General features: G+C 48.9%; 1 protein-coding gene across 2 annotated transcripts in view; it reads right to left on the bottom strand.

Moving 5' to 3' along the window:
- The window catches only part of TNK1 (tyrosine kinase non receptor 1), a 49,466-nt gene that overhangs the window by 11,814 nt on the left and 14,596 nt on the right, over positions 1-23,056 (bottom strand). For both annotated transcript variants that reach the window (XM_081835685.1, XM_081835684.1), the window contains 8 exons: positions 17,021-17,191; positions 13,612-13,685; positions 10,033-10,230; positions 7,395-7,547; positions 6,303-6,571; positions 5,741-5,867; positions 2,584-2,730; positions 1,374-1,468 (listed from right to left, as the gene is read on the bottom strand). In XM_081835685.1, the coding sequence (XP_081691811.1) occupies positions 1,374-1,468; positions 2,584-2,730; positions 5,741-5,867; positions 6,303-6,571; positions 7,395-7,547; positions 10,033-10,230; positions 13,612-13,685; positions 17,021-17,183 (1,226 nt within the window). In that variant the 5' untranslated portion in view covers positions 17,184-17,191. The remainder of the gene's footprint in view (positions 1-1,373; positions 1,469-2,583; positions 2,731-5,740; positions 5,868-6,302; positions 6,572-7,394; positions 7,548-10,032; positions 10,231-13,611; positions 13,686-17,020; positions 17,192-23,056) is intronic.

Below are 23,056 nucleotides of genomic sequence, written 5' to 3' on the forward strand. Positions count from 1 at the left end.
CCACCCGACGCTTCATCAACCACCGCAGAACATGAGTCCGCAGGATCAGGCCAATGGCCAATCAAACCTAGTCTCCTTTTCTCACAGTGGCCCAATGGGAAATCCACAAGCAGGATTCGAACTCAAGAGCCACTCTCCTCTCCTGCGGTTTCCAGCAACTGGCTTTCGGGAGCAGCACTGCCTCCGACAGTGAAGGGAGATCATAGCGCAGGTCAATTCTGTGTCCAGGGCAGCTGTCTCCCAGCTCCATCTGGTGCGCAGGATGAGACCCTCCCTGCCCGCAGACTGTCTCGCCAGAGTGGCGCATGCTCTAGTTATCTCCCGCTTGGACTACTGCCATGCGCTCTACGTGGGGCTACCTTTGAAGGTGACCCGGAAACAACTAATCCAGAATGTGGCAGCCAGACTGGTGATTGGGAGCAGCCGCCGAGACCACATAACACCGGTCCTGAAGGACCTCCATTGGCTCCCAGTACGTTTCCGAGCACAATTCAAAGTGTTGGTGCTGACCTTGAAAGCCCTAAATGGCCTCAAAGGCCCAGGATACCTGAAGGAGCGTCTCCACCCCCATCGTTCTGCCGGACACTGAGGTCCAGTGCCGAGGGCCTTCTGGCGGTTCCCTCCCTGCGAGAAGTGAAGTTACAGGGAACCAGGCAGAGGGCCTTCTCAGTGGTGGCGCCCGCCCTGTGGAACGCCCTCCCACCAGATGTCAAGGAAATAAACAACTACCAGACATTTAGAAGACATCTGAAGGCAGCCCTGTTCAGGGAAGCTTTTGATGTTTAATAGATTATTGTATTTTAATATCCTGTTAGAAGCTGCCCAGAGTGGCTGGGGAAACCCAGCCAGAAGAGCAGGGTAATAATAATAATAATAATAATAATAATAATAATAATAATAATAAATAAAATTTATTATTTATACCCCTCCCTTTCGGGCTGGGCTTCTGCAGCCACTCTGGGTGGCTCCAAACAGAATATTAAAAACACGATTAAACATCAAACATTAAACGTCAAACATAATAGCCTCTCTTGATGGGTGGAGAGAGAGAGAGAGAGAGAGAGAGAGAGAGAGAGAGAAAGAAAGAGAGAGAGAGAGAGAGAGAGAGAGAGATGGGGAGAAGGGAGGAAAGGAGGGAGGGAGAAGCCATTAGCAATAAAGCTTATACAGAGAACGAAAGGATCAACGAAGGTAGATAACTGCCAGAGGGAGGTACAGACTGAGGACTAGATACTTGAAAAATCAACAACACCAAAGCTAGGTCACGACACAAGGAGGGAACTGCCGTGGTCGCAGCAAGGAGTCTTTAGAAAAGGGTTTCCTTGGGCCCCAACGCCCCGCTTCCAAAGGGGACCCAGGCGTCCTGGACTCACCTGCCTTCGATCACCGTGATGCCATCGTTTGCCTCCAGACGCAGCCAGCCGGGTTCGTTCAGATCCTGGGACGCCTTCACTTCCTTGGGACGGAGCTGCGTTGGAGGGAGAGACAGGATGGTGGAGATGATGCCCAGGGGACCCTGAGGGTCATCTAGCCCAACCCCCTGAAATGCAGGGATCTTTTGCCAAGCACAAGGCTCGAACCCACAACCCTGAGATTCAAATGCTCTGCCACGTGCCACCCCCTTGCCTCTTAGGGCCCTCCCCCAGCCAGGTAATCCCACAGCCCCAGGGGGGGCTGCTGCCCATTTTGGGACCCATGCGACAGTCACCTCCAGGCTTGACTACTGTAATTCGCTCTATGCGGGGCTGCCCTTGAAACTGTCCCAGAAACTCCAGCGGGTGCAGAATGCTGCAGCGAGGCTCCTCACGGGGTCCCTGCCATGGGAGCATATTCACCCAGTGCTTTACCAGTTGCACTGGCTTCCAGTGGAGTATAGGGTCAGGTTTAAGGTGCTGGTCTTGACCTTTAAAGCCCTTTGTGGCTTAGGGTCCTTGTATTTACGGGACCGCCTCTCCTGGTCTGCCCCGCAGAGGACCTTAAGGTCCATGAATAATCATAGTTTAGAGGGCCCTGACGAAGTCAGATTATCCTCCCCCAGGGCCAGGGCCTTTTCAGTGATGGCTCCGACCTGGTGGAATGCCCTGTCCCATGAGACCAGGGCCCTGCAGGATTTAACCTCCTTCCATAGGGCCTGTAAGACAGAGCTATTTCACCTGGCTTTCAATTTAGCCTGATCTTTTATTCCTCTTCCTTCCCTCCCCCTCCCCTTTTTATGAAGATTACCTGCTCTGGGATCCCACAGCTAATTCTCCCCTGGTCTCCTCGCTGGCCCAAATAGCACTAATTTAGCCAGCTAGCCCTGGTGATCATCTAATGTTTATTGGATGGACTTTCCCCCTTAATTGATTTTTGAATTCTGAATTTATTATTATTCACATTTTATACTGTATTTTATGCTGTTTTTCGTTGCATCAATTAAGTGTTTTAAATTTGTTGCGAGCCGCCCTGAGCCTGGCTTTCTGAACTGGGAAGGGCGGGGTATAAATAAAAATGTATTATTATTATTATTATTAAAGCCTCATTTTTTACTGGAGAAATTCGCACCTAGGTCAGCCCAGCCGCTGGCGGTTTCCCTTCTCTCACCTCTTGCAGAAGGCTGACAATCTCCCGGAAGCGGGGTCTGTCTTCTGGGTTGTGGGCCCAACATTTCATCGCCAGGGCGTGGATTTCTCGGGGGCAGTCGTCGGGGCGTTCCAACCGCCGTCCTTCCCTGTCAATCTTCATCATGATCTGGTCGGGGAGGAATGGATGGAAAACGACAGCATTTAGGTCGCCGTTTCTCTACATTTGCACCAGACGTAAAACTTCCATTAAAAGCACTCAGGTTATGTTGTGTAGCCAGGCAGCAGAAAATTATAATATTCACATCTCACAGAGGGAACGAGGGTATAAAAACATAAAAAAACCACACAGTCAAATCGTAAAGAACTCTAAAACAAATTATAAAGAAGAAAACTTTTATCTAAAATGTACAATTTGTTATTAGATTGGGAAACAAAAGGCGAGCTTCTCAAAGGCTGTATGACACATTGGGCAATAGATATAGCTAGTGACTTTTTCCCTAAAAAATGTTTAGAGGTGCTCTCATTTTGAATCAAGAAAATCACCATTTTATAGTTCAAAAAGGGGAAATGTCAATGGACAAAAGTACAAAGATTCACAAAATGTTTAGGGGTATGCGTACTACTGCGTCCCCCCAGAAAAAAAAACCACTGGATATAGGGCATACTATAGATTTTAATCTCTGGGGATGCATTCAAACCATCTACACTTTCAGGATCATCCACCGGCCTTTTTTCTTGGCCTTTAAAATTAAAAATACAAACATTTGGATCTCCTTCTTGCTGCAGTCACACACATTTATAAAAATCAGCATTTCTCTACATGCATGGTCTCGGAGTCCTGTGACGCCGCGAAGCCTGCAGATTTGTTGCAGCGGCGTCTTTCGCAAACCACAGTCCACATCACTGAATGCGGAAGCGGTTATCTTGCAGCAACGCGTGTCTCTCTTCTGCCGGTCAAAAAAAGAACCGGCGGCGCACTGACTCATAGAAGGTGGAGCCCCAAACATCTGGCGGGCACCGGGTTAGAAAAATGCTGTGGTGGTTCATCGTGAGGGCAACTAAAAACCTCGGACGTTAGATTCCTGTTAAGAAAATCTGGGAGCCGCTCAGAATACTTGAACCCTCCTGCATTGCACGGGGTTGGGATAGATGACCGTGTGGAGTCCCTTTTAACTCATGGTGGGGGCGAAGGATCCATAGACAGATGTCTCATGTCAAGAAGGAGTTAGGTGTCGTTGTTTTGTTGTTGTTTAGTCATTTAGTCGTGTCCGCCTCTTCGTGACCCCCTGGACCTGAGCATGCCAGGCACTCCTGTCTTCCACTGCCTCCTGCAGTTTGGTCAAACTCATGCTGGTAGCTTCGAGAACACTGTCCCACCATCTCGTCCTCCACCGTCCCCTTCTCCTTGCGCCCTCCATCTTTCCAGCATCAGGGTCTTTTCCAGGGAGTCTTCTCTTCTCATGAGGTGGCCAAAGTACTGGAGCCTCCGCTTCAGGATCTGTCCTTCCAGTGAGCACTCAGGGCTAGACAGCATCTTAAAAAGCAGAGACACCACCTTGCCGACAGTCCGTACAGTTAAAGCTCTGGTTTTCCCAGTAGTGATATATGGAAGTGAGAGCTGGACCATAAAGAAGGCTGATCACTGAAGAATGGATGCTTTTGAATTCTGGTGCTGGAGGAGACTCTTGAGAATCCCATGGACTGGAAGAAGATCAGACCTCTCCATTCTGAAGGAAATCAGCCCTGAGGACGATGGAGGACGAGATGGTGGGACAGTGTTCTTGAAGCTACCAGCATGAGTTTGACCAAACTGCGGGAGGCAGTGGAAGACAGGAGGGCCTGGTGTGCTCTGGTCAAGGGGGCCACGAAGAGGCGGACACGACTAAACCACTAAACAACAACAACAATTTTGACAAATAATTTGCTGGGGCAAATTATCCTCTCACATAATCTTTTATTGCTGAGGTCTAGAACAGCAATAAAGAACTAAAACGTACATGCAAATTTTGTTCCATTTCTGTGGCCGGTTTATATTCCTCCTGTCCTTTCTTTTTTCAGGGTGATGGAAAGAATCAAACCCCACCCTGTAAATTAGGCCATTGCACTTATCCTAACACTGCATATGTTGCGCATGACGGGGTGTGTGGTTAAAGAAACTGGGTCTTCCCCGAGGCTCTACTGCAAAAGTTCACAGATGAATGAGACTTGAATCACAAGAGGGCATCTGGGGTCACAATAATCTCCTGAGCCCGATTGTCTGCACAAGCCTGGGAGTCACTGGCGAAGAATGAGGTTAAGGAGGGACACGGTTTCTCGAGGGTTAAAAGAGGCCGGTTCTGACGAGGAGGTTAAAAGTGTTATGATAAAATGGGCTCAGGATTTGGGACATAACATTGATTTTGAGAGATGGGAAAAACTATGGACAAAACCAATAAAATTTACAGCTTCCGGGTCATGTGTCCACTATTCTGTGCTTATGCCCACAAGAAGCTGCCGGCCAGGCAGTTTGTGTTTGTTACAACACAACTCAAAGTGTTGGTGCTGACCTTGAAAGCCCCAAACGTCCTCAAAGGCCCAGTATCCCTGAAGGAGCGTCTCCACTGCATGCCCGGACACTGAGGTCCAGCTCCGAGGGCCTTCTGGCGGTTCCCTCACTGCGAGAAGCCAAGTTACAGGGAACCAGGCAGAGGGCCTTCTCGGTGGTGGCGCCCGCCCTGTGGAACTCCCTCCCACCAGATGTCAAAGGGAAAAACAACTACCAGACTTTTAGAAGACATCTGTAGGCAGCCCTGTTTAGGGAAGCTTTTAATGTTTAATAGGTTATTGTATTTTAGTGTTTAATAGGTTATTGTATTCCTCAGAGTGGCTGGGGAAACCCAGCCAGATGGGCGGGGTATGAATAAATTTATTATTATTATTATTATTATTATTATTATTATTATTATTATTATTATTATTATTTCTCAACGTTCCTTCCCAAGGAGCTTGGGGAAAAAAGATTTACCAGCAAATAGATATACCACAGAAAAGCAAAAATGTTTTAAAACAAATCAAAATATTCTGAAAAAAATTCTAAAAACAGTACAGTGGTACCTCGATTTACAAATTTAATCCGTTCCAGAAGTCCATTCTTAAACCAAAACCATTATTGTTGTTGTTGTTGTTATTATTATTACCTGCCGTCCGGAATATCCCATCCAAGGTTCTTCGCAGTAGGAGAACATTTCCCAGAGGGTGACGCCGAACATCCACACGTCGGAGGCACTGGTGAATACCCCCATGCGCAGGCTCTCTGGGGCGCACCTGAGGAGGCGGAGGAGGAGAGGGAGAGCCAATCAGAACAACCCCATAGCAAAGTGCAGGCAGCGCGGTGCAGTGGTTAGAGCAGAGGACTGGGACCTGGATTCGAATTTCATTCTGAAAACGTTCTATTCAGATCTTAATTTCCGAGCACAATTGAAAGTGCTGGTGTTGACCTTTAAAGGCCTAAACGGCCTCGGCCCAGTATACCTGAAGGAGCGTCTCCACCCCCATCGTTCTGCCCGGACGCTGAGGTCCAGCTCCGAGGGCCTTCTGGCGGTTCCCTCATTGTGAGAAGCAAAGCTACAGGGAACCAGGTAATAATAATAATAATTTTTGAAAGAAAGAACTGTTGTGGGAATGTGGCTCGTATCCCCTTGCCCCAGGGTGGGGTTTTATATATATATATATATGCAGAATGGGTTCAAAAATTCCTACCAGGCGAACGGTATGCGCCGGTGCGCAGACATGATGTAGCGGTCACTCTTGCTGGACAGCGGCCTCATGAGCCCAAAGTCGCCGATCTTGACCGTCTCCTCAGAGGCCAGGAGGATGTTGCGAGCGGCCAGGTCGCGGTGGACAAAGAGCTTGGATTCGAGGTATGACATGCCTTGGGCGACTTGCAGGGCGTAGCTCCAGAGCTGGTGGAGAGGGAAGGGGGGGCGGAGGCGGTCATAGAGGGCGCCCAGGGGGGCCAGTTCAGTCACCTGCGGGGAGGCAGAGAGGCAGGGCTGGATTAAAAAGAGCCCACCGTGTTGGAAGGGGGTCCCCCAGCGGCCATCTAGCCCAACCCTCTGCAACGCGGGAACTGTGGGATGTGATACATAAGGAGCAGTCAAGTACAACATTCCTTGTTTTCCTAGAGTGGACATGTGGGGAAATGTTTGGTCCAGCCAGTTGACAACTCCCTGTTTGCTCCTGGGCTGGGAGAGACTTCCTTTGCATGTGACGCCCTTTGTATCTGAAGGGAAGGTCAGGGAAGTTTTTATATGTGTGATATTTTAATGCATTTTTAATCTTTGTTGGAAGCTGCCCAGAGTGGCTGGGGAGACCCAGCCAGATGGGCGGGGTACAAATAAAAAAATTATTATTATGTATGGAAGTGGGAGCTGGACCATCAAGAAGGCTGATCGCTGGAGAATGGATGCTTTTGAATTCTGGTGCTGGAGGAGACTCTGGAGAGTCCCATGGACTGGAAGAAGATCAAACCTCTCCATTCTGAAGGAAATCAGCCCTGAGTGCTCCCTGGAAGGACAGATCCTGAAGCTGAGGCTCCAAGACTTTGGCCTCCTCATGAGAAGAGAAGACTCCCTGGAAAAGACCCTGATGCTGGGAAAGATGGAGGGCACAAGGAGAAGGGAACGACAGAGGATGAGATGGTTGGACAGTGTTCTCGAAGCTACCAGCATTGAGTTTGACCCAAATGCGGGAGGCAGTGGAGGACAGGAGGGCCTGGCGTGCTCTGGTCCAGGGGGTCACGAAGAGCCGGACACGACTAAACAACAACAACATGAAGTCTCAAATCTTTACCATCTTGAGGGGCTGAGTTAGGACCACCCCATGGAGGCGTAGAAGGTTGGGGTGGTTCAGGCAGCACATGGCGTTGACCTCGTTGAGGAAATCGATCAGGGCGCCCGGGTCGCAGGAGACGTCGGAGCGCAGGGATTTGACAGCGACGGGTTTCTGGGGAAGGGGAAAAAGGGGTCAGATAAAAAAATCACCCAGTAGAAAGCAGTAGAGTTCTGGTCGCCTTGCCTGCAAGAGGATTTTTTTGAATTGTAAATCACCCATGTGATCGTCGGATGAAAGGTGATACAGTGGTACCTTGGTTCCCAAACGCCGAAAACCCGGAAGTAAGTGTTCCGGATTTCGAATGTTTTTTGGAAGCTGAATGTCCGATGTGGCTGTCGGCTATTGTTTCTGGGGTGCCTGCACCAATCAGAAGCCGCGCCTTGGTTTTTGAACGTTTCAGAAGTCGAACGGACTTCTGGGTTAAGTTTGGCACTTTTGTTTTTGCTATTTATTTTGTGTTTTTGAGGCTTTTTCGGTTAATTTGTTTTTTTGTGACTGTGTGGAACCCAGTTCAGCTACTGATAGATTGATTGATTGTGTGACTGCAGAAATGGATAAAAAAACCCCATTCAAACAATGACTATCATCAGTGCAGGTAAGGAAATTTTTTTTTTTTTATCATCTACAATACTGTCTTATTTCTTTTATAGTACAGTACATTGATTATTGCGTTCATTTTATGGATCAATGATCTCATTAGATAGTAAAATTCGTGTAAAATTGCTGTTTTTTAAGGGGTTGTTTTTAAAAGTCTGGAACATATTAATCCCCTTTGCGTTACTTTCTATGGGAAAGTGCACCTTGGTTTTGGAACATGCTTTGGTTTTGGAACGGACTTCCGGAACGGATCAAGTTTGAGAACCAAGGTACCACCGTATAGGAATAAATATAACAACAGCAACAATATTCTGGAATTTGGAAAGCGTTTGAGAAAAGGCAACCAAAAAGTGAAAGAGTGGAAATTTACCGCATTATGCATGGCAAGAAGATAGGGGAAAGTTTTCCTCCCTCTCTCGTAACCCTAGGACACCCAATGAAAAGATTCAGGGTGGATAAAAGGAAGTCCTTCTTTGCGCATAAACTGTGGAACTCCCCGCCACAAGAGGCAGTGACGCCCATGAACGTGGGTGCCTTTAAAAGAGGTTTTGGCAGATTCACAGAGGAGGAGAGTCCGCTGCTAATGGTATCAAGACGCCTCCAGCTCTTTCCTGCCATTTTTGACCAGGGTCTGATATTGCACGGTAGACTGCTACTAGAACTGGAGGCTCCACTAAGCTGTCTATTAACTGACAGCTATTGGTTGGGTGGGGGACGTGGGTGGCGCTGTGGGTTAAACCACAGAGCCTAGGACTTGCTGATCAGAAGGTCGGTGGTTCGAATCCCCGCGACGGGGTGAGCTCCCGTTACTCGGTCCCTGCTCCTGCCCACCTAGCAGTTCAAAAGCACGTCAAAGTGCAAGTAGATAAATAGGTACTGCTCCGGCGGGAAGGTAAATGGCGTTTCCATGCGCTGCTCTGGTTTGCCAGAAGCGGCTTAGTCCTGCTGGCCACATGACTCGGAAGCTGTACGCCGGCTCCCTCGGCCAGGAAAGTGAGATGAGCGCTGCAACCCCAGAGTCGGCCACGACTGGACCTAATGGTCAGGGGTCCCTTTACCTTTCCCTATTGGGTGGATAGAAAAGGAAGGATTCTGACCACGCTGTGTCAGGCCAAAGGTCTTTCTATCTGGCAACTCTGATGCTTAACACGGCCAGGCTCGGGCTTGGGTTCAAATCCCTACTCAGCCATGAAGCTTGCACAGGCAAATCACAACCTCTTGTGCATCCCTACCCAACAGGGTTGTCGCGAGGATGGAATGGGCTTGCTTGGGGTTTCCTCTGGAGGAAGGGCAGGATATAAAGTAACGCTAGTAAAGGTAAAGGGACCCCTGACCGTTAGGTCCAGTCGTGGCCAGTTCTGGGGTTGCGGCGCTCATCTCGCTTTATTGGCCGAGGGAGCCAGCGTACAGCTTCCGGGTCGTGTGGCCAGCATGACTAAGCCGCACCTGCAAACCAGAGCAGTGCACGGAAACGCCGTTTACCTTCCCGCCGGAGCGGTACCTATTTATCTACTTGCACTTTGACGTGCTTTCAAACTGCTAGATTGGCGGGAGCAAGGACCGAGCAACGGGAGCTCACCCCGTCATTGCGGGGAATCGAACCGCCGACCTTCTGATCGGCAAGTCCTAGGCTCTGTGGTTTAACCCACAGCACTACCCTTGTCCCAAACGTAGACGACCTTAAATTGTCCTTTTTTTGTGGCGGGCAGAAAAGCCCAGAGGAAAAGCAAGAGGGAGAGAGAAAAGGTTGGGAAAGAAAGAGAGGGGGAGGCTAGGGTGGCCCCGCCCCCTTTGAGCTGTGGCCCCACCCACTCCTTGAAAGCGGCCCCCAATAGATGGGATGCGGCCCTCGACAGGTTCCCCCCCCCGAAATAAACAAAGAAACAGCCCAGCAGCGACGGCTCGGCTCAGATGCAACAGCGAAGGTCCCAGGTCCAGAGGGCGGCTGTCCAACAGGTAGAGAAGCAAAGGAACCGGAGTCGGAGGGGTGAAAACGTACCACTCCCCCGCCGGGCGTGCTCCACTCGGCGCGATGCACAACCCCAAAGCAACCGTCGCCCAGCCGCTCCCGGATCCGCAGGTCCCACTCGCTGATCAGGCACTTGAGAGAGGCGTCGGCGTCGGCCCGGGGGGTCGGGCAGGGCTGGGCTGGGCTGGGGGCTTCGTCGCTCTCTGGGATCCGCGTCCCGGTGAACATCTACGTCAGAAATAAGAAAGGGAATGTAGGAGTGCCCACGTCCAGAGTGTGGGGAACAGATGGGATTACTATGAGGAATTATAAAATAAGCATCAAGCCATTGTGCCCGCGATGAAAGCATGGCGTTGACTGGGTTCGATTCATTGACAATAATTTCTGATCAAATCCCACAAGCCTCTGCACCTCTGCCCATTTTCTCTACTGCTCATTTTTTCTGCCTGACAGGCACGTATAAGCATTCTGAAACACAGGCCAGTTGCTTCACCAGGCATCCTCAGTACATAAACGGCTTCGGTCCAGTATACCTGAAGGAGCGTCTCCACCTCCATCGTTCTGCCCGGACGCTGAGGTCCAGCGCCGAGGGCCTTCTGGCGGTTCCCTCACTGCGAGAGGCCAAGTTGCAGGGAACCAGGCAGAGGGCCTCCTCGGTAGTGGCGCCCGCCCTGTGGAACGCCCTTCCAGCAGATGTCAAAGCAATAAACAACTACCTGACATTCAGAAGACATCTTAAGGCAGCCCTGTTCAGGGAAGTTTTTAAGGTGTGATATTTTACTGTATTTTTGCTTTCTATGGAAGCCGCCCAGAGTGGCTGGGGAGGCCCAGCCAGATGGGCGAGGTTTAAATAATAAATTATTATTATTATTATTATTATTACATAAAGATAGTAGGCAGTTTCTTTGATGTACCCTTCCTTGGTTTTGTTAATCTTAGGGCCTGGAAATAGTTTCACAGTGTTAACGGAGAAATCTGAGGGCTCCCTTGGACAAAAAACAAGAACCCCAGCCAGGAATACCAGAGCAAAACAGCAGCCAGTAGGCTTGGTCTTGATTGAAGACTGTCGCGACAGGACTCCCACCTGCCACAAGGTGGGACAAGATGGAAGCCCCGAACAAGAGAGAACCCAAACTTTTATTAGCTGCTAATCCCCATGTTACACCCCCCCCAAAACTACATCACTCATACATCATGAAAGGGGAGGTCTGGTGGCCGTAATCTGAGCATCCTGGACCCTGCCCCATGGTTCTCCTCGCCCTCCACCAAACACCCATCAAGTGTAACAAAAAAATTACATTTCCCTGTTTCCCATCACACCCTTTTGTCTTCATCTGGGTTTGTTATTTCTGGAATGGCACCCAGGTATCAGGAGGCCAGGGATTATCACTCAGGCAGAGGGGCTGCTGAGTAGCTGAGCTCACATGTCTATATGAATTTCTGAGGTTTTCCCAGTGAGCCAGTACAGAGATACATTGATCAGTGAATTCTTACATTTGGTATCGTGCAGCAAAGGCCCTTTGAAGAAACTGTGATAAAGTGTTTTGTGGGGACAAATCACAAAAGCGACAAAAGCGATTGTGCTGGTTTTGGTAGTGGGCTGCATGTGCATGATATCTGCTGGAGGGGCAACCCCCCCCCCAACCTATACATAAATTCCTGCAATAACAGGAAGGTGATAAAGATCCCTATCTCCTTGCCATCCTTCCTCTCATTTACCGCTTGGGTTTCCTAAAAGCGTTGTTTCCTATTTTATTTACTGTGGACTACTATGCAGAACCAGTGAAGGCAGTGAAGGTCCTGTGTGAGTGTCTGGAGGCGGTTGGAGGATGGATGGCGGCTAACAGATTGAGGTTGAATCCTGACAAGACAGAAGTACTGTTTTTGGGGGACAGGAGGCGGGCTGGTGTGGAGGACTCCCTGGTCCTGAATGGGGTAACTGTGCCCCTGAAGGACCAGGTGCGCAGCCTGGGAGTCATTCTGGACTCACAGCTGTCCATGGAGGCACAGGTCAAATCTGTATCCAGGGCAGCTGTTTATCAGCTCCATCTCGTACGCAGGATGAGACCCTATCTGCCTGCGGACTGTCTCGCCAGAGTGGTGCATGCTCTGGTTATCTCCCGCTTGGACTACTGCAATGCGCTCTACGTGGGGCTACCTTTGAAGGTGACCCGGAGACTACAACTAATCCAGAATGTGGCAGCTAGACTGGGGACTGGGAGCGGCCGCCGAGACCACATAACACCGGTCTTGAAAGACCTACATTGGCTCCCAGTATGTTTCCGAGCACAATTCAAAGTGTTGGTGCTGACCTTGAAAGCCCTAAACGGCCTTGGTCCAGTATACCTGAAGGAGCGTCTCCTCCCCCATCGTTCTGCCCGGACACTGAAGTCCAGCTCCGAGGGCCTTCTGGCGGTTCCCTCCCTGCGAGAGGCCAAGTTAAAGGGAACCAGGCAGAGGGCCTTCTCGGTAGTGGCGCCCGCCCTGTGGAACGCCCTGCCAGCAGTTGTCAAAGCGATAAACAACTACCTGACATTCAGAAGACATCTTAAGGCAGCCCTGTTCAGGGAAGTTTTTAATATGTGACATTTTAGTGTATTTTTCATCTTTGTTGGAAGCCGCCCAGAGTGGCTGGGGAAACCCAGCCAGATGGGCGGGGTACAAATAATATATTATTATTATTATTATTATTATTATTATTATTATTATTATTATTATGCTCAAGTAGGAAATAGTTTCTTTGTAGTTAAAAGAATTTATTCTGATCTAACTTTGTCCCCACGTGGGGTTTTTCAAATGCTCAGAGGAAATCTGATTGGTTCTTACAAACACTGTGTAAAAAGTTCTTTTGTGAATAAAACAACCTGGGCCGAGGGGTGGAGAGGAATTATTATTACACACAGTCCTCCTAGAGTCTTGCCGGTCAAGCCTCTGTGCGTTATTAATCAGAGTCTAATCCTTCCTTTGCTTTGGGAATGCCACAAATGGCAGGCAAAAGTGATGGACTATGCGGAACTGGCAACACCAGACGTTTAAAAGAGAATGGAGTAAATTTATTCAATATTTAGACCATCACTGTAAACATATAAAGACACTAGCAGGACTGAGGTAAAAATCACAACGTTTAAAACAGGGGTGCCCAATTTTTTTCAAAGAGGGTCATATTTGTTGAACTGAGCTTTTTTTAAAGGAATGATTGAAATTGTTGAGTCAAGATATTAACTGATATACATGAAATTTCAGATTTAACTATATAATCCCTAGTGTAGTAAGATAAGACCTTTGGAGCAGGCATTTTTTTTAAAAAAATGTTTTTTTATGAACCACCCTACTGGGGTTACAACAGAAACTTGTTTTTAATCGATGAGACCCAGCTGCGGATGTGCGGTTTGCGGGGCAGGAGATTTCAGGAAGAAGGACACACCGATGTCCATTCAAATCTCACTTTGCGCCCTCAAGTGGTGGTGCAAAGAATTACACTTCCTGTTTTGCCAGGAAGGAGGGGCAGCCATCTTTGTCCCTGGACTGGCCGTAACTCGATTTATTTCCAATTTATGACCGTGACCCTAATATTTGTGTGTTTCTTCAAGGCAGGCAGAAAGTACGCACCTTATAGACCCAGGACATGGGGCGCTGGCCTTGAGGTTTCCTCCTTTTCAAGGCTTCCTCCAACCGTCTCTGTCCTAAAGGAGAGGGATGAAATCTTGATCTCAAATTATTGCAAATTATGACCCTTGGGGCCATTTTGGCTTTTTTGGACCTAACTGGTTAGGACTCCAAGGCTCACATCGTCCCTGGAAATCTTTTGCATGCAACAAAAAGAGCCCAGCCTTTACCCAATGCTTGGTGGCAGGGTGAATTTGATTTAAATCTCTTTTTTACAGAAAGGTTCAACCTTGCTGGCACCCTCTTAATATTTACAACCAGAGGAAGGTTGCGTTTTTTGGAATAATCAATTTTCAGAGTAGTTTTTACAGTTATATAAAAAATTACTAATTTGGTTATACTGTTAGAAATGCAAAGACAGGTAATGATGAAATTATTGTTTATATTTGGATAACTTTTTTGCTGTACTGGAAGGAGAAAAACAATCATTTCCTTCATAACAATTTAAACAATTTATTTAACTAAAACAATAACATTATAGCATATGTATCCATGTTTGTTAACTGATGTGGTTAAATGAGTTTTAGCACACATGAAAAACTTAAAACAAATCTTTATTTCCTGATGAATAGCGTGTGGATTATAATGTAACTTAAACAGAAAATTATCTTTAGAAAGATTTTTCTTCCAAAATATTTTAAAAATCTGATTTAAATTTTTAAAAAATCTGATTTTTTTATTAAAAAAAGAAACATTGATTTTTATCCACCCTGCCTGGTTCCATTGGAAAGTGGAGAAGTGTATTTTATAAATAATAATAAATGCTATTCTATGCTGTACTACACTGAAATGCTTAAATGTATCTTTGGTTGTCACTGGGTTTTCCTAGATTCAGGTAGGTAGCCGTGTTGGTCTGACACAGTTGAAATATATATATAAAAATTGTCCAGTAGCTCCTTAAAAAGGTAAAGGGACCCCTGACCATTAGGTCCAGTCGTGACCGACTCTGGGCTTGCAGCGCTCATCTCGCTTTATTGGCCGAGGGAGCTGGCGTACAGCTTCCGGGTCATGTGGCCAGCAGGACTAAGCCGCTTCTGGCGAACCAGAGCAGCGCACAGAAACGCCGTTGACCTTCCCGCCAGAGCGGTACCTATTTATCTACTTGCACTTTGACGTGTTTTTGAACTGCTAGGTTGGCAGGAGCAGGGACCGAGCAACAGGAGCTCACCCCATCGCGGGGATTCAAACCGCCGACCTGCTGATCGGCAAGTCCTAGGCTCTGTGGTTTAACCCACAGCGCCACCCGCATCCCTAGTAGCACCTTAGAGACCAACTAAGTTTGTTCTTGGTGTAAGCTTTCATGTGTATGCACACTTCTTCAGATACCATGCACACAAAAGCATATACCAAGAACAAACTTAATTGGTCTCTAAGGTGCTACTGGACAATTTTTTTAATCTAACTTAGTCCTGCTGGCCACATGACCCGGAAGCTGTACGCCGGCTCCCTCAGCCAATAAAGCGAGATGAGCGCCACAACCCCAGAGTCGGCCACGACTGGACCTAATGGTCAGGGGTCCCTTTACCTTTTTATATTTCGATTGGATTTTCCTGTTTTGCTTCCCATCCTCTCCCACCACATCCTTTGAGCACCACTACCATAGACCACTCTGAGCCAGAGGTCAGCAAAATTTTTCGGCAGGGGGCCAGTCCACTGTCCGTCAGACCTTGTGCAGGGCTGGACTATACAGTCATACCTTGGGTTACAGCCGCTTCAGGTTGTGTTTTTTGGGGGTTGCGGACCACCAAAACCCAGAAGTACCAGAAAAGGTTACTTCCGGGTTTCGGCGGTCGGGCATGCGCAGAAGCGCTAATAATAATAATAATAATAATAAATTTTATTTATATCCCGCCCTCCCCAGCCGAAGCTGGGCTCAGGGCGGCTAACAACAATCAAAATAACCCAACGATTCTAAAAACATTTCATTATAAAAATTAATTAAAATCAAATTGATGGCAACCATTAAGCAAAATTCTGTGCTGATTGCCAGAGGAGGGGGGTCAGGCTGCGCCCTGACCAAAGGCCTGGTGGAACAGCTCTGTCTTGCAGGCCCTGCGGAAAGATGTCAAGTCCCGCAGGGCCCTGGTCTCTTGGGACAGAGCGTTCCACCAGATTGGAGCCACTGCTGAGAAGGCCCTGGCTCTAGTTGAGGCCAGCCTAACCTCTCTGTGGCCTGGGATCTTCAAGATGTTTTTATTTGCAGACCGTAAGTTCCTCTGTGGGACATACCAGGAGAGGCGGTCCCATAGGTACGAGGGTCCTAGGCCGTATAGGGCTTTAAAGGTTAAAACCAGCACCTTAAACCTGATCCTGTACTCCACCGGGAGCCAGTGCAGCTGGTATAGCACCGCATGAATGTGATCTTGCAGTGAAAACCCCGTAAGGAGTCTCGCCACGGCATTCTGCACCCGCTGGAGTTTCTGGGTCAGTCTCAAGGGCAGCCCCACGTAGAGCGAGTTACAATAATCCAGTCTGGAGGTGACCGTCGCGTGGATCATAGTGGCTAGGTCAGGGCGAGAGAGATAAGGAGCCAACTGCTTAGCTTGGCGGAGATGAAAAAATGCTGCCTTTGTTATAGCTGTAATCTGCACCTCCATAGAGAGGGAGGTATCAAAGATTACACCCAAACTCTTAACGGACGATGCTGGCACTAATTGCACCCCCGCAAGAGATGGGAGTTGCCCCCTCAATCCCATATCGCCCCGTCCCAGCCAGAGGACCTCTGTCTTCGAAGGATTTAACTTCAACCGGCTCCCACGTAACCATCCAGCCACAGCTTCCAGACTGTGTGTCTGGGGCCGAGTCAGGATGGCCATCCATCAACAGATAGAGTTGGGTGTCATCGGCATACTGATGGCAACCCAGCCCAAAACTCCGGACAAGCTGGGCGGACAAGCTCCGGACAATCGTGCTTTGCGCAAACGCAGGTTGTGAACGCTGCAGGTTGCGAACATGCATCACGCACGGATCACGTTCACAACCCGAGTGTCCACTGTATTTTGAGGGGGGCGGGATGAACGAATTCCTATGCCCCACAAATAACCCAGAGATGCATTTTAAATAAAAGCACACATTCTACTCATGTAAAAACACACTGATTCCCCGACCGTCCATGGGCTGGATTGAGAAGGCAATTGGGCCGGATCCAGCCCCCAGGACTTAGTTTGCCTACCCATGAACTGTCTGAAGTGTTCAGACCGCCTTCATTCCAGTCTCCTAATTAACCTCCGTCTCCAAGTGCTACCATGACATCACCACGGACTTCCCCCGGTGACATCACCACCCCAAGCAGCCTCAGCAAAACGCCCCCCTCCCCAAAATAAACCCTGTTGCACCATTACACACGAACTACCTGGGCGTCCCATGCCAATGCGTTCCAGATCCGCGGGCTTGACGTAATCGAAATGTCCCGGACGGGTGACGTGGAGCTCGTTGCGGATTTTGCCGTAAAACTGCTCCAGCTGGATTTCGGACAGCAACTGGAGCAGCCAGTCGGTCCCATCGTCTGGCGCCATGACAGCACCTGGTGGGTTTTTTAAACAGGACCCGGTGGTTAGCAAAAAAATTAAAAATCTCAATTTAAAGATGGGCAAAAGTACCCTACTGTTTGGTTATTTAGAAGATTAGTGCCCAAAAAAGGCTCTCAGAGCTGCTTACGCGCAATTGAAACAAGACTGTCTGAAAAGAGACACAGCACACAAGGAAAAAGGTACAGGGAGGGAAGAGGAAAAACAAAACACAGATGCTAATTTCTAGACAGTTGTTCTTGTATCGACTGGCTGGTGCCGTCCAGGCCCAGCCTGGTGGAGTTGAGGAAGCCTGAGGGAATGAAACCCGTTCCCAATGCTACAATATCCTTTCTGGTGTGAGGCAACCAGAACGGTAGACAGTATTTCAAGTCCGGCCACCTTTGTGATATCGGCAGATTAATTCTCAATTATTTTCCTAATGATCCCTGGCATGGAATTTGCCTTCATCACAGGGTCTTTTTTCCTGGTCAGCCACCTTGGGTTTTTAAAAATCCATTTGGGCCTCCTTCTACTGAGTGTGTAGCTTGACTCACTCACTCGAGTCATCATTTCCTGCAGTGAGTTTGCTCTCAGCCTGTGGCCTAATTCCAGCTGATTGATCTGTAAAGAGTCACTGGGTTAACTCCTCCTCCCTAGGCAGAATGGATTAAAGATTCAGGTCAGCTGCATCGAAAGCAAATTCCGACTGCCGCCATTCAAACTCGCAACCGATATCCACCTTTATTCTTTTGGGGCGGAAATCATATAATTACAGAGCTGGAAGGGACCCCAAGAGAGTCAGCATTTGAATCCAACCCCCTGAAAACACAGGAATTGCAGCTGACGAATCCCAGAAAATAAAATCCTTATTCTCACAAAGAGTTTTTGCAAACTCCAAAAGGCCTTTCTCTACGGCTACGCTCTCCCCTAGGGCCACGGGTGAATGGCAGCCAGAAATTCAACAGGTGTAGAAGCAAACACTAAGCCAGGCATAGGCGAACTTGGCCCTCCAGATGTTTTGGGACTACAGCTCCCATGATCCCTAGCTAGCAGGACCAGTGGTCAAGGATGATGGGAACAGTAGTCTCAAAACACCTGGAGGGCTGAGTTTGAGGAAGCCTGCCCTATGACCACGGGCTGAATGGCAGCCAGAAATTCAACAGGTGTAGAAGCGAGCGCTAAGCCAGGCATAGGCAGACTCGGCCCTCCAGATGTTTTGGGACTACAACTCCCATGATCCCTAGCTAACAGGACCAGTGGTCAGGGATGATGGGAACAGTAGTCCCGAAACATCTGGAGGGCTGAGTTTGCCTAGGCCTGCACTAAGCGACACCTCCCTGCCGAATTTCCCCTTGCCGCCTGGCTGCGTTCCCGAAAACTGGTCCCTCTGACCTGGCTACCCAGGGCCCCTAAGAGCTGCACCTGTGTGATGGCTGCCTGACCTCTTTACCGGTGTGTGTGTGTGTGTGAAGAGAAGGAAGAGAATTTGAACCGCCAAGAGCAGTTCAACCTGGCCAAACCTGTTTCTGCTCAGGGAGGATTTCAGCTGGCAAGACAGGAGGGGTCGGCCTCCCAGGCTGCTGGGGAGACACCCGGACTCCTGGGTTCCTTGCAGGCGAGGGGTGAACCTGGGAAGCTCGACTCGCCCTGGGGGGGGGTTTCCCTTTCCTTTTTCTAACTTGGGTGTTTCCAGATCAGCCGGGAATGGCAGAAAAGCCTTGCTCATCTGCAGGCGAGACAATCAGAGTCAGCCTGAGGGATTGGAGAAGAAAGTAAGGAATCAGTGGATTCAGACACCCCAAAATAAACAATGGGGCAAGGGAGTTGGTCCAATGGATGGCGGCTAACAGATTGAGGTTGAATCCTGATAAGACAGAAGTACTATTTTTGGGGGACAGGAGGCGGGCAGGTGTGGGGGACTCCCTGGTCCTGAATGGGGCAACTGTGCCCCTGAAGGACCAGGTGCGCAGCCTGGGAGTCATTCTGGACTCCCTGCTGTCCATGGAGGTGCAGGTCAGTTCTGTGTCCAGGGCAGCTGTCTGCCAGCTCCGCCTGGTGCGCAGGATGAGACCCTCCCTGCCCGCAGACTGTCTCGCCAGAGTGGCGCGTGCTCTGGTTATCTCCCGCTTGGACTACTGCAATGCGCTCTATGTAGGGCTACCTTTGAAGGTGACCCGGAAACTGCAATTAATCCAGAATGCGGCAGCTAGACTGGTGACTGGGAGAGGCTGCCGAGACCACATAACACCGGTCTTGAAACACCTACATTGGCTCCCAGTACGTTTCCGAGCACAATTCAAAGTGTTGGTGCTGACCTTGAAAGCCCTAAACGGCCTCAGAGGCCCAGTAGACCTGAAGGAGCGTCTCCTCCCCCATCGTTCTGCCTGGACACTGAGGTCCAGCTCCAAGGGCTTTCTGGGTTCCCTCGCTGCTAGAAGCCAAGTTACAGGGAACCAGGCAGAGGGCCTTCTCGGTGGTGGCACCCGCCCTGTGGAAACCCTCCCACAAGATGTCACAGAGAAAAATAACTACCAAACTTTTAGAAGACATCTGAAGGCAGCCCTGTTTAGGGAAGCTTTTAATGTTTAATAGTGTTTAATGTATATAATATATTTTAGTGTTTTGTTGGAAGCCGTCCAGAGTGGCTGGGGAAACCCTGCCAGATGGGCGGGGTATAAATAAATTACTACTACTAGTAGTAGTACTACTACTGAAGCCAGAGGTCTCTAGCAATGGGTTCAGGCGGTGGGGGGCAGCAGAAGAGAAAGGAGTAGCATAGAGGTTAGGTGCAGGGGTCAGCAAACTTTTTCAGCCAGGGGCCGGTCCACTGTCCCTCAGACCTTGTAGTGGGCCGGACTATATTTTGCAAAACAAAAAAAAAAAATGAATGAATTCCTATGCCCCACAAATAACCCAGAGATGCATTTTAAATAAAAACACACATTCTACTCATGCAAAAACACCAGGCAGGCCCCACAAATAACCCAGAGATGCATTTTAAATAAAAACACACATTCTACTCATGCAAAAACACCAGGCAGGCCCCACAAATAACCCAGAGATGCATTTTAAATAAAAACACACATTCTACTCATGCAAAAACACCAGGCAGGCCCCACAAATAACCCAGAAATGCATTTTAAATAAGAGGACACATTCTACTCATGCAAAAACACCAGGCAGGCCCCACAAATAACCCAGAGATGCATTTTAAATAAAAGGACACATTCTACTCATGTAAAAACATGCTGATTCCCAGAAACGGCAGACAAAATTAATGGACTGTGCAGAATTGGACAAAATGACAGGAAGGACTCAAAACCTGCGGGACCAGAGATTCACAGAAGATTGGAAGAAGTATATGAATTATTTGAAGAGCAATTGTAACCAACAAATTACGCCAGTAGGACTACAAGAAGTTTTGTAAGGAGAAATATACGAAGTGTTACAAAGTAGAAAAAGATAGAGAGTTTGAAATGTAAGAGGGAAAGTAAGGAAAGCATACTAAGAGATTGCATTGGAAATTTTTCAGACAGGACTGATGGAAGTCAAAAAAATTGATTAAGATGTAAAAGTATGATTAATTACTGTTGGAAATGGTATGTTAAAAAACTAATAATTTTTTTAAAAAAACACACACAAAAACACGCTGATTCCCAGATCGTCCGGGGAAGGCGATTGGGCCGGATCCGGCCCCCGGGCCTTAGTTTGCCTCCCCATGGGTTAGGGTGTCGGACTGGCAGAGACCTGGGTGCGAATCTCCCCCACTCCTCACGAAGTTCGCTGGCTGGGACCTCAGGGGCCTCTCTCAGCCTAGAACCTACCTGACAGGGTTGTTGTAGATATCGCTTGAAGGGCGGGAAAAGCACGCACGCCACTTTGAGCTCTCCGGATCGGGGGGGTGGTGGAGTAGGATCCAAATGTGATAAATAAACAAGGGGGTGCAGGGGATCAACCCCCAAGACCCCCAAAATTAACCTCGCCCCCCCAAAAGCAGGGGTTATCCCCTTCCCAGTTCCCTCAAAGGGGAAAATTCAGCCAAAGAAGCATTCTGATCACAGATCAAAGAGCTGGAAGGGAACCTAGGGGTCTATTCTAACCCCCTGCAATGCATTTCTGCACCTCTGTGCTGAGGTTGTGGTGGTAGAGGAACAACACCTGTTGGACATCCACCTGCCGCCCGGGTCTTAAAGGCACCAAGCAGTGCTAGCGAAAATTATTATTTTTAAAATGGGCTTTGAAGTACAGAGGGGAAGCGTTGGAGAGTGAGTCTTCTGGGGACGCAGGACTCCTGGGTTCTTTCCAAAGACTCTTCCTCTCCTCCGAGCCGCTAGCCACCCTCTTCCTTGTCCCACCCCCTCCTGCTGTTGTCCAAACCAGCTCCTGTCCGGAGCACCTCTGTGGCCCCACCCTGTGCCGCAACGTCAAAGTCCAAACCGTGAGCAAATATTGACAAGATGCGCGGTGGTGGACTCAGCGTAAGCTAGCCGCCCAAAAGTCATAAAAAGCTAAAACCTCTCTCAAACTTCAGAGATTCGCAGGCTGCCCAGACCCCGTTCCCATTATCATTTATTTATTTATTTATTGGTTGCGTTTTTAAATCACACCTTTTATCTCAAAGAAGCCCGTGGCGGAATACATGATTTCTCCCCTCCATAACAACCACCTTGTGAGGTAATTTAGGCTCAGAGGCAGCGAAGGGCAGAGGTCAGCTTCGTGGCCTAGTTGGGATTCGAACCCCGCTCTCCCGCTAGGTCCCTGTCCCACACTCTAACCACTAGACGACACTGCCTCTCACTGATTTTAGCCACCTTATTGTAATAAAAGTGGCCCAAAGCTGGCCAAGGGGTGGTTTCTGGCCCCCTTCTCGTCCCCATCACTACCTAGTTTCAAAAGCATTCTTGGCAAAGGGGGAGTCCTGATTTATTTGGACTACTGCCATGCGCTCTATGTGGGGCTACCTTTGAAGGTGACTCGGAAACTTAATGGCCGAATAATCGTGTGATTGAACAGATCCCTAAATTGCAGCCTGGGAGTCATTTTGGACTCACAGCTGTCCATGGAGGCGCCGGTCAGTTCTGTGTCCGTGGCAGCTGTTTACCAGCTCCATCTGGTACGCAGGATGAGACCCTCCCTGCCCGCAGACTGTCTGGCCAGAGTGGCGCATGCTCTGGTTATCTCCCGCTTGGACTACTGCCATGCACTCTACGTGGGGCTACCTTTGAAAGTGACCCGGAAACTACAACTAATCCAGAATGTGGCAGCCAGACTGGGGACTGGGAGCGGACGCCGAGACCACATAACACCAGTCTTGAAAGACCTACATTGGCTCCCAGTACGTTTCCGAGCACAATTCAAAGTGTTGGTGCTGAGCTTGAAAGCCCTAAACAGCCTCAAAGGCCCAGTATACCTGAAGGAGTGTCTCCACCCCCATCGTTCAGCCTGGACACTGAGGTCCAGCGCCGAGGGCCTTCTGGCGGTTCCCTCCCTGCGAGAAGTGAGGTTGCAGGGAACCAGGCAGAGGGCCTTCTCGGTGGTGGCGCCCACCCTGTGGAACGCCCTCCCATCAGGAGTCAAGGAAATAAACAACTACAGTACCTGACTTTTAGAAGACATCTGAAAGCAGCCCTGTTTAGGGAAGCTTTTAACATTTGACATTTTATTATGCTTTTATATGTGTTCGAAGCTGCCCAGAGTGGCTGGAAAAACCCAGACAGATGAGCAATGTATGAATATATATATCAGGGACGTCCATCTCCCAATAGACTGTGATCTACTCACAGTATAAAAAATCTGGCGGTGATCTACCCATTCTCGTAAGACAGGCCTAGGCAAACTCAGCCCTCCAGATGTTTCGGGACTACTGTTCCCATCATCCC

This window comes from Podarcis erhardii (genome assembly GCF_964252035.2).
Source record: "Podarcis erhardii genome assembly, chromosome: 13".
Taxonomy (NCBI): domain Eukaryota; kingdom Metazoa; phylum Chordata; class Lepidosauria; order Squamata; family Lacertidae; genus Podarcis; species Podarcis erhardii.